The 12,140-nt window shown below is 32.6% G+C and overlaps 2 protein-coding genes across 7 annotated transcripts in view; both read right to left on the bottom strand.

Annotated features, from left to right (window-relative positions):
* Positions 1 to 669: 669 nt before the first annotated feature.
* On the bottom strand, positions 670 to 2,836 carry LOC111427636 (adenosine deaminase 2-like). The gene has a single exon (XM_023062875.2). It carries the CDS (start codon positions 2,742 to 2,744, stop codon positions 1,188 to 1,190), a length of 1,557 nt encoding a protein of 518 aa, XP_022918643.2. The 5' UTR covers positions 2,745 to 2,836; the 3' UTR covers positions 670 to 1,187.
* Positions 2,837 to 9,433: 6,597 nt separating this feature from the next.
* The window catches only part of LOC111427272 (uncharacterized), an 85,334-nt gene continuing 82,627 nt past the window's right edge, over positions 9,434 to 12,140 (bottom strand). For 4 of the 6 annotated variants that reach the window (XM_071193940.1, XM_071193941.1, XM_071193939.1 and 1 more), the window contains one exon: positions 9,434 to 12,139. In XM_071193940.1, coding sequence (XP_071050041.1) covers positions 10,912 to 12,139 — 1,228 coding nt within the window. In that variant the 3' untranslated portion in view covers positions 9,434 to 10,911. The remainder of the gene's footprint in view (position 12,140) is intronic. The other 2 variants (XM_071193942.1, XM_071193943.1) reach the window with 1 other exon arrangement.

The following is a 12,140-nucleotide window of genomic DNA, read 5'->3' as shown; positions in this document are numbered from 1 at the left end:
TAAATTGTTGTCTATTTTTACTGAAATAGAACTAACATTAAACCTAGAACTAGAATCTAAATCTAAAGACGGCTTTCTGTAACTTGACAAATTATTGTAAAGTTGGTTACAATTTAATAGCAAATTTCGATTTTACATTTATACAGAAGATCTCGATTATTATTATTTCACAAACTGTTTATTAATTTAAATATTATAAATGTCAATTATAAAGTAACAAACATCTTAGAATCTTGGTTTACAAACTATCCATATTAACAACGTATATTTCTTGTTGTATTAGCCCCAAAACGTCGGAATATTTTTCCGCTTTTACATCACCAAGTTCAAGATCATTCGCTTTCTCCAAAAAATAAATAAGAAAATTATTATCTATACAATCGCCGAGATCATTTTGATCCAATAAATCCATATTTTTATGTGATGGAATAATCCCTTGCATAACATGTTTCGTGATATTCTTTTTAACACCGAGTAAACTCCCGATATTTTCCATCAAATCAACGAACTTGGTGGGAAAGTTAATCGTAAAATTCGTTTCCATAAAAAAACATTTCTTCTTCGACATATCGATAATAATCGTAATATTCTTATCAAAATCATGAATGTATTTAACATTGCGATCAATGTGGTATTTCCCAGAGTTAGTGGATGAGTTTTTATTTACCGTTAACATCATATTTTTCATATTTTTAACGTTACGTAACGCACAAATTAATCGATCTTCGTTGTGGCCGTGTTGATAAAGATATAAACTGATCGATCTGCCAATTACCATTAAAGCAATCGTTATTAAAATTATCCCAACGGCTAAATAAGCCGCGGTTTTTTGGTTCTTTTTGAACGTCTTCGTTCGAACGTTGCTTTCGACGTCTTCCGGAGATGGCGTTAAAATGGGAAGTTGATATGATTTCATTTTTAATCTACTATAATTTAATGATTTTTGATAAATATTGATGTCATAAATTGGCATTTATAAAAAAAACAAATTGAGGTCATGAAAAGTATTAGTAATCCATGTAATTATTAAAATATTTTAATCAAAAATTTAATAACGAAAATGTTATCGACATATTTCTTGATAACGATGTTTAGTTTAGATAAAAATTTTATAAATGCAAATACTTTATGGGTTGTGGGAATTGGAACATAAATTCAATAAAAAAATTTTTTTTTATTTATTTCGATTAATGTACAAAAACTTTTGGGAATGTGCGTATTTTATTTTCGATGATTGTAGTGAGGAAGTGATTCCAACGCTTTTCCCATTCGGCGAAAGCAGCGTTTTTATCAGAAATCGAGCTGTACTCAATAGAATTAAGAGCGATTTGTTTTAAAAATCTTAAATCCGCGTTTCTACTCGTCATCCCCATAAACGCCATGTACCAATCGTGACTTAAAGCTTTCGTACCCCAAAAGCTTGGATCATCGTTCGTTATAACAACCGGATAATCATTCGCAATCAAATAATTTCCGGGGTGATTTCTTAAATCGCTAATCAGCATCAAAACTTGATTAGATATGGGGGATATTTCTAAAGCTATCCCGTCCCGTTTAACTTTATCGGCGACATCGGGGTGTTTCAAAACAGCATAACCATGTCCGATTCGTTTCGTCCCCAAAAGCACCGCATCAACAAGATTTAAATCAGTACTACTTCCATACCAATTAGTTTCCCCGGCGTGGAAATAAAATGACATATCCTTGTTTAATAATTGATTTATAAACTCGATTAGGGGGTTCCCTAAATCTTCTTGCCCAACCAAATCAAACCCGGCTAAAAATGTCGGATATTTCTCAGCTAATTCGTTAGCTATATCGATATAATTATTCATAGTGTCGTTATCGACTTTTCGTACTGGAGCATAAATAAGCTTAGCCCCAATAAAATCGGGATGGGACTCCATAAATGCGTCTAAAGTTTGCTTATAAATCCCGGCTACTTCAACGGAGCCGTAAATGTTACCATCTAAATCATAAACTTCGGGTAAAGTACTCCTAAATTCCAAGTACATAACGTTATCGTTGTATAATTCTTGAAGAACTTGGTAAAAATATTCTTCAAAAACAGGTTTGTAACAAACTAAGGGATCGATCAACATAAAAATGTCCATAAAAAGACTCCAAACTGTGTTTATATCCGTGTGTTTCGTGCGAAAATCTGGCGTGATTAACGTAAGTTGTGATTTTAAATCTTCATCGAAATTCGGGTCGGATTCTCTCATCGAAGCAATCGGTTTCCAATCGCAAGTTGAATCAGTAACGGGTTCTTTGAAGAATTTTAAATTAATATTCGCACCAACATAACACGCAAATAAATCCGGCTTATAAGTTAATTGATACAAAAAATCCCCAGAAACTAACGCGGTGTCATGTCCGTGTAACATAGAGCCTTTAGGTAATTTTTGAATGAATTGAAATACATCGGATTTTTCTATACGATCTAACGTCTCAAATATATGATTAGCGGGTATAAAAGATTTCGGATTCTCAAATCCTTCATCAAATTCTTTCCATTTATATTCCATTAAAATCCCGTTGACGATTTTTTCAATTTCATTGAGCTCAATTTTATTACCAACCATTCTGCTTTCTTCTTGTTTAATAAATTCGTCCCTCTTGGCCCAATAATCGTCGACGTCCGCACCGGCGACAAAGAATATCGTTACGGTTAAACCAATTAAAACGGTGATCATCACACCTTGATAACACTTCGACCACATCTTTTGATTCTTTGCTAACATCGATCGATCAACGGATCGCAAAGGACTGAAACGTGCGACAATGCGAACATATATAAAAAATGCATCGTCGCCGAGTCTTCACAATTTCATTCGTTTTACAAGTGCGCACGAGTAACGCACTGATAACAAGTTTTTCGAACGTGCCGTAAATAAAAGTGATCAAAAACATGTGCAATAAATAATCAATTGTGTTTTGGAAAATTTTTAAAAACATCTTTATATCGATGTAATTGTTCAATTGTAAATTTCTAGTGGATAAATATAATCCTCATATATTTTTCTCTTATAATAAAAATTATGTATCTTTATTTTCAATAATTTAGAATTTAATGACTCATTATTTGAGAAGCGTATCAACTCAGATTTGAATTTGAAGGATTATTTATTTCGATTCGAGTAATTTGGAGAGATAGGCAATCAAACATACAGCTTACAGAACGATGAGACAAACTAGATAAAATAAAAAGGGGAATAAATAAACAATAATTAAATAGATATAATAACTTTAACATAAGACCACAATGTGGGGCTACCGCAATAATGAATCAGCGCGAAGTTAACGCATAAATCATTGCAAAAATGAATTGTGAAAACCCAAGCATTGCAGGAATCTTATTACCTTGAACAAAAACATGGCTTAATAACAACATTGTAGAGACATTGAATTTTATTCCGTTTTTAAATTATTATGAAACATTGGTCACTTTGATTATATATAATATGGATTGAGCCAACGAGAGAGATAGCTTGTGCAAGGTGATCGAACCGAGATAGACATAGAAGCGTACTGCCATATAATGGGTGTACTGATAGAAGTGAGATAGATATAGAAGCGTACTGACATATAATATATCTATCTTTGTTACACTTTCACATTATCGCTTTCCATCTGCGTCTATTCACCTTGAGCAACATTTTTGTTAGTAGATATATTCAGTTAGCTCAATCCATATTATATATAATCAAAGGTTGGTCACTACAAACATCAGTTATTTTGGCAGTTTATGAGTTTGATATAAAACGTAAAATGTTGATAGCCATCTTTACAGTTGCCAACACCCGTGCGACGATAGCAACAAACCTCCCAGCAACAAACTTTTACCCGTAATTTCCTATTTACTTTCTTAGCTGATATCTTCCTTATAATTAGGGATAGCGAAAAACTAAATGCACCACTTGAAAGCTTGAATCTTTCTCTATCTAAAATCGGGATGATTTCGTCTGCCGATAAGTTGATATTAAGATGAATAAAAAATGAAGAACACCGCGCTGTACTTAAAATAGCTCAAAATTACCAAACTTCAAGGCCTTTTGCAATTGTTACGAAACCGAATTTTAAAAAACTGTTATCACAGTCAGAAAGGGCGCTCCTTCAGCTATCTTAATCCGGGTTTTCGTCGGTCAATATCTATCGGCGTCATGCTTAAATCACCCTTAATTTCCATCCCTACAAGCAGAAACGCTTAAGTACTATTCCTCTAAACAACTTTCTTATATGAGCAGAAGAAAACTCTAGAACCATATCTATCTTATCGAAAATTTCCTGCTCTTTCTAGTGGTGTATAACACGCGACGATCGCGCGCTTGCACAAACACGTTTTGTGCCAAAAACTACTAACGTTGTGGATTTTTCTGTTTCTAGTTAACTCCCATTTGTGACAGAGTCTGTCACGACGACCTGAGTGAAAATCATTATAAACGATTTATGGAAAAATCCCTGAAATCGGTCTAAAGATTTAACTTTTGTGCAATTTTTTGGTATAGATTTCAAAATTGTTCCCTCATTTTTAACCCTTTAACGGTTAGCGGCTTTTATAGAGACTACTTGTCAATAAGGTCAAATAGTTGCATTACCATAACTAAATCGTTTCTAAAAACAAAAAAATAATTTGCCCGTTAAACGGTTTAACGAGTTATGACGCAATCGATATTTTTTTCAAATGGCAATCCCCCATTTTTATTACGGAATACAAAAGAAGATTTTTTTCTGAATCTATACTCTGTTTTTAAACCAGGAGGAGTAAACGCGAAAGTCAGATTTACACTAGGAAAAATCACCAGAAAATATCATTAGATAGTTTGGCGGTAAATTTAAATTAATAATTATTATTTATTTATTTACTTATTATTGTATTTATTTTCGTTTGTTATCGTCAACACTAAACATACAAATTAACATTGAAGTTATGAGTGTATTTATTTCAAAATATAATAAAGAACACAAAATTTACAATAATGACACGAAACTGTCGAATTGTCAATAACCTAACCTTCAAATTCAAAATTGCCTGTGTGTGAACCTTCCTCGCATTCAACCAATCACGTGCAAGGTTAATCTGGTGACAAAACTTCAAGGTATAATAAATGTTTGTAAACAAAACTAACCTTACCTAACATTCCTTCACGCTATAATTGACATTACAAAAGAAAACTTCACGCTATAATTGCCAAAGAAAACTTCATGGTATAATTAATGTTTGTAAACAAAACTAACCTTACCTAACATTCCTTCACGCTATAATTGACATTACAAAAGAAAACTTCACGCTATAATTGCCATTACAAATTGCCAAAGAAAACTTCAAGGTATAATTAATGTTTGTAAACAAAACTAACCTTACCGAACATTCCTTCACGCTATAATTGACATTACAAAAGAAAACTTCACGCTATAATTGCCATTACTAATTGCCAAAGAATACTTCATGGTATAATTAATGTTTGTAAACAAAACTAACCTTACTTCACATTCCTTCACGCTATAATTAACATTACAAAAGAAAACTTCACGCTATAATTGCCATTACTAATTGCCAAAGAATACTTCATGGTATAATTAATGTTTGTAAACAAAACTAACCTTACCTAACATTCAGCGTCTGAAGACACAGGGCTAAACCCGAAACTTAAAAATATACAACTTAGCGCTGAATAACAATTCAAACTAGAACTAACACTTGCACTAGAACTATACTCTGTTTTTAAACCAGAAGGAGTAAACGCGAAAGTCAGATTTACACTGGAAAAAATCACCAGAAAATATCACTAGATATTTTGGCGGTAAATTTAAATTAATAATTATTATTTATTTCTTTACTTATTATTGTATTTATTTTCGTTTGTTATCGTCAACACTATACATACAAATTAACATTGAAGTTATGAGTGTATTTATTTCAAAATATAATAAAAAAGGGTTTAAGAACACAAAATATACAATAATGACACGAAACTGTCGAATTATCAATTACCTAACCTTCAAAATCAAAATTCAAAATTGCCTGTGTGTGAACCTTCTTCGCATTCACCCAATCACGTGCAAGGTCAATCTGGTGACAAATTTAAAACACTCCTCCTGGTTTAAAAACAGAGTACAGTACATTCAATATATAGATATTGGTTACATAAGAAAATTTTCGAGAAAAATTAGTTTAAACTTTAATTATTTCAAATTTATATAAATGATAAAAATAGCAGTAGCCATGAGTAACTATGGTAACCAATAATTTTTAACAATTCCCTGTTTGTCAAAAACTGATTTAGTAGCTTCTTGAGGTGTGGTGGCGCGCCATCTTGTTGGAATAACTGGCGTTGGAATTGAGTTGGGTCTTAAATTTAAACATGTCTTTCCAGTTAAGGTTTCCTCAAATCTTTTGCGGATATTGGGTGTGCGCATTTTAATGTCTACAATAAAGTAACTAAATTTAAAGTCTACTAGTATGTTTACTAGTAACTCTACTAGTATGGGATGTAATCACAAAGTCTCCTGATTTTTCAGCATATAATACGGTGGTGAGAGAAAAAAGTAGAGTTGCCATTTAAAAAAATAAACTTTTTGATATACGGAAATTTGACGCACATTTCTGACCATCCCGTATAACTTTAATTAATAATTGTTGTTAAATTAAAGTGTATAATTGCTATTAAAAGACACCATTAGAAAGAGCAGAAAATTTTCAATAAGATAGATATGGTTCTAGAGTTTTTTCCTGCTCATATAAGAAAGTTATCGACCCGAACAAGGTTTAAGAATGGCTAAAACGTGTGAATTTAGCAGTTTTTAGATTTCAAGTGGTGCATTTAGTTTTTCGCTATCCCTAATTATAAGGAAGATATCAGCTAAGAAAGTAGATAAGAAATTACGAGTAAAAGTTTGTTGCTGGGAGGTTTGTTGCTATTGTCGCACGGGTGTTGCCAACATTTCACTTAAAATGCAATATACAGGGCGTACCTACTTACTTTGTCCCACATAAAATGTAACATGTCTGAATGTTTCTGGTTGTAGGTCTAATGTTAGTTCTAATGACAGTGGTAGATAGCGCTAGTTAACATAGGATATCACTATGTTCCATGTTTTTATTGAACTAAAATTAGAATTAACACTAGATCTACAACTAGAAAGTTTCGGGTTTAGCCGTGCGTCTTCAGACGCACGGCGAACCTTTTTTTTCTTAGCGATTTGAGTTAGGTGAATTTCACTGTACTTAAACTTGAAATAATCCTAAAAATTAATTAGATAATCCTACTGTATTAAAAACAAACTCAATAAACAACAAAACCGTCTAGATGATCAATTACCTGTTATCAGTAATGGGCGCTGGGTAAATACCTGACGAGTAGGTATTTATAAAATCGAAGACAAATCTGTCGTAATTTAGATTAGATCAAGTTATTATGATTATTATCATCAAGCCTTGTTGGACATAGGCCTCCCCTATTCTGGTCCATTCGATTCTATTCTGTGCTGTCTGAATCCAATTGTTGAGCTTTGCCACAATGTTGACCACATCATTTGCTCCAGTTCTTGTTGATAGGTCTTCATTTCGATCTTTGCGTTTCTTTGAGCCTCCTGGCAGTAGCTACCGTTAATGTCAATGTTTCGGAGCCGTATGTCATAAGCGAAAACACGCATTGATTGAAAGCCTTTCTTTTCAAATATATAGGAATATCGCTCTTGAAGCTGTCTCTAAGTTTCCTGTAGGCTGTTCAGTTCGCTTGTTTGATTATCTCTCGATACACGAACCTCATGGCCAAGGTACACATAGCTGACAACCCTCTCAATCTTATTATCCCCAATCTTGATGGTAGACTAAGGAACAAGATTTGTCATAAATTTTGATTTCTTTACGTTAATATTTAGCCCGACTCTTGCACACGCCTCCTTTAAGTCGTTCACCATTAGTTAGAAAATGTACCCATATTGTATAAATTTTAGATATACATAGGTATTGTATCACTTTTTAACGTTCATTTATGAAATGAAATAATTTTAAATCGTAATTTGTAATTTTAAATATATTTGGAGCAGCATTAATATTTGGATTCTTTGTCGTTCGCTTAATTGCGCCATATTTGTTTAAACTGTCAATTTTTTGACATTTAAAGATGTTTCGGCGCCTACTTTGATTGTAATTTGCTGATTTCTTATTTTCAGAGAACGCATTATTTCTCGATTTTTTTTCTTATTCAACCATATGATTTGATATGTTCGTCGCGTAGAAGGATTTATCATCTATCAAAATATGCAAAAAAAACATATGCATCCCATTTAAAATAACAATGTTGGTTGCCATAGCAACGAAACAAAAAACAATGTAAACAAGCAAATATCGCCAAAAAATGCACCACAATTAATTCGACCGTGTCATTATCGTCCATATTTTCTTCCTCTTGACCTGTTTTCTTATTAATTAAATTGTGGTTGTGTGATATACAATACATATGTGAGCTTACCAGCTCACATAAATCCAATAAATCCTTATCTATAAATAAAGTAATAACGTAGGATTAAATTCTAAAATTTTATTGATTATACCAACGTACTGAAAGCTCTTTTCGTAGCTGCTGTAGATGCTGGCAAGTTTAATATATCCGAAGCTAGTGAGCTCAAGTTTTTACTGGAACAGAGGCAATGAAATTTTGTTCTGGGCTTAAATATCGTCCTCTATTTGCTGGTTCCAGTAAATTAGCAGCTATATGTATCGGTTTTATCGATTTATTCATTCTTGACATTAAAATACTTTTCATTAGGTCCTGCTCATCTTGAAGTATCGATGTTGATAATAATTGTCGTGATATAGCAGCTTCTATTTCTAAAAAGGCATCAAAAACGTTTGATATTGTAGGAGCATTTGTTTCAAAATATTTAGTCCAAGGTATTCCCCGATTTTCTTGATATTACCGACATCATAGAGAGATTTTAACTGAACTCTTGGACGATAGATGTCTCTTATAGCCGATGTTGAACGGGTATATTACTTAAATTATCGATATTACTTTTTAAATCACTAATTATAGCAAAAAAAAGGGGTCTAAACTCACCTTTAATGAAATTCCCGGTATATCAGGAATTTAGACCAGGAAAAATAAAGCCAGAGTATTTTATTTTTAGTTAATTTCTTTTATTTCTATTTTCTTATTTGCCATTAAAACCAGTTCCTTCTTTTTCGTTTTTCGATATCTATCGAGCGAACATTTAACAGAAATGATTAGAATAAAATCAAGCGATACATCAAAACAAGCAAAACATGTTTTATCCTGATACTTCATTTATTTCCTCTTTCGTCTACATTCACCCATCCTCCAAAATGAGGTAGTAAATCGACTCCACCATTTCTCATATTGTCGCGATTGAATTGATGATATCTTTAAAAGTGAGGATGAAATAATATTACTTAGAAGGATCTGGATTAATCTTGCACATTGTATATTTTCAACAATAAAGTGTTATCTATACTTTACAAATGTAATCTAGACTCATTTTACTAAAACCTGATATTTACATTATATACAATAAATATAATTTGCTTAGAACTCCTTTGTATTTCATTTTATTGAAAGTAATTTACTGAAGATCGAAACGTTTCGCCACAAACTTACTTATTTGGTGTCTTCGAGTTTTTAACTACGATAAAACGCTATTAAATTTTCGAATGGAGTATCTTCGTGAAAATCACAAGTACGGTTGTCGATTTTTTCGATTAATTTCAATCAGAATAGACTTTAAAAGGATCAACAATTGGATATAATTTACGATGTGGGAGTTTTTTTGGATATCTTGTAGATTAAGGGAAACTAGTTAAAATTGACTCATTAAAACTACAGTACTCAATAGGCGTAATATTATTATCGTTTCTTACATAAATCGTAATAAAACGCCACGATATTTAACAACAATTTTACTCACCTAGTGTGTTATTTTTGTAAATCTATCTCGGCCGTACTTGTCAGGTTATTTTTTTTTGTGTTCTTTTCCTTTTTAATTTGCATAAGACCTTGATATCACCAATCTACTACATAGTATATACTAATAATAATTGGCAGTAGATATTATTTAAAACTTTTTTTTAATTTATTCATATCCAGTTGTTAAAATTTTTCTTTTTATTAACAGTAATAGTTTAATAGTGAAACATGAATTATACTATTTATTTGGACTTTTTAATATAGTTCTTTTAATTTTATTAATTTAATTTTTATTATTAAATTATTAATAAGTTCAGAGAGTTTCATAAAAGTTTGTGACATTACCAGATGTTCTTGCAACACACTGGTTTGGATTGTTCTAAGAACTTCGTAGATAATGTTACTTAATTAAAACATTTTTTTTTATTATTTTGATTTAATCTCACTACAGGTAAGACAGTAGGTATTATCACGAAGTTTCTTAGAAACTTAGACTTTTATCTACAAAGTAATTTATATTATCTATCGTTATGAACAGTCCTAGAGTGAAGGCCTGAGGTAAAAATCCTCTTAGTAAGTTAATTTTATTATAGGTACTTTATATTTTTAGTTCATACCAAGGCTCCTAGTTACTCATTACTCATTATACAATATATTTTATTCTCATTAAAATTTCCTTTTTTATATAAGTAATCTTTTTGTTAAAACACTTAGTGGTCGTTGATTTCTTTAGTATCACTCTAAATCCTAAGGCCATTTATTCAAATCCGACGTCCGTCAGTATTAAAAGACTTTGAATAAACGACTTATAAAAATAAATTTTAATATCGATCGACTCGTCTTTTTTCTTCAGCATCTGTTGGATAGTAATAAAGAATCGGAAATTTTTCGTAAATGATTCGTAATCGAAATCATTTAAAAAAGCAAAGGCCTGAGCTGGCCAAGCGTTAAATTATCATCCTCGTATCATTATTTTAACAAATCACGGCGGATCTTGATCTTTATCACGAATGGCCTTGAGCAAATGGCTTCTCAACTCCATCTCCGAACTCTTCCATAACGAAACAAGCTCATCTTTTGATAATCGTTCAAGTGGTGATCTTCCGTTTGAATTTCGTGGTGAACAATTTGGAGGGGGAGGTGCGGGAGGAAGACCGTGTTCTTGATGTTTTGATCTCGACCTAGATCTATCTCTTCGTGGTTGTGGGTTACTATCCAATGATCTTGAATGTTCCACTGTTTTAGACCTCTTACTTGGTTCTGGAAGTGTTTTATCTCCAAGGCTTTGGTGGCGCGTTTTTAAATGTTTTCTAGGTTTTGATGTATCTTCAATTTCGATGCGAATTTGAGGATTCATGTTCATATGTTTGGAGTTATTGTCCCTGCGTGGTTTAATCAACGGTTTACTTGCCATCATTTGCTGTTGGAGTTGCTCAATCGTGTGTTTATTTCTTCTTGCGATTTCATCGTCGGAAAGGTTGCTTTTTTGATCGATTGGAGATGGTAAAAGGTTATCTTTACCAACATCAGAAATGTTATGGCAACTCTTAGCCACTACTTGTTCTTCAATTTGACCTCTACTAAGAGCTTCATCACTTTTTCCTATTGTTAAACTATATTGAGGTTGTAATTTCTGCTTGTCGATTGGTTCGCGATATTTAGGTAATGTTGCCAATTTTCTCCCGATGCTTTCGGAGTCTGAGAGCTTTCTGATCGTTTCGTTTGATTTCGCGCTACAATCGGAAACGTTTTCGATGGAGAGTACTGGGCTTTTCCCCGATAATTTTCCACCCGTACTTATGATGTCTAAATAACTTGATCGCCTACTATTGATATCAGGGGGACTACTGCTTAAAAATGAAGTCGCATCTTTACTTAATCTCCTCCCAACAGCTGTACTCCTATCAGCTTTTAGCGTTTGGGTGTTAAAAACGCTGTCAGAACTAAATCTTCTCACGTTAAGATTCGTTGAGCTTTTCGCTTTGTTTTTAGAACGTGGGCTAAATAACTGCTTGTTAAAATAAGTTGTTGGTGATCTCTTGGCAGTAGTAGCGTCCATTTTAGGACTCGTTCGCATAAACGTTCTTTTAATTATACTGGGACTATGTTTTATCTTTTTATCATCGGGAGATAGCTGATTTTCCCCTTCCACTTCTTTTAGAGACTCCAACGGAAACTCGCGCTCCTCTTGCTGCTGCCTGCGAATAGTAC

This window comes from Onthophagus taurus, chromosome 2 (assembly GCF_036711975.1).
Source record: "Onthophagus taurus isolate NC chromosome 2, IU_Otau_3.0, whole genome shotgun sequence".
Lineage (NCBI taxonomy): Eukaryota > Metazoa > Arthropoda > Insecta > Coleoptera > Scarabaeidae > Onthophagus > Onthophagus taurus.
The sequence above is the reverse complement of the archived record's forward strand: the minus strand, read 5'-3'. Positions and strand labels throughout refer to the sequence as shown.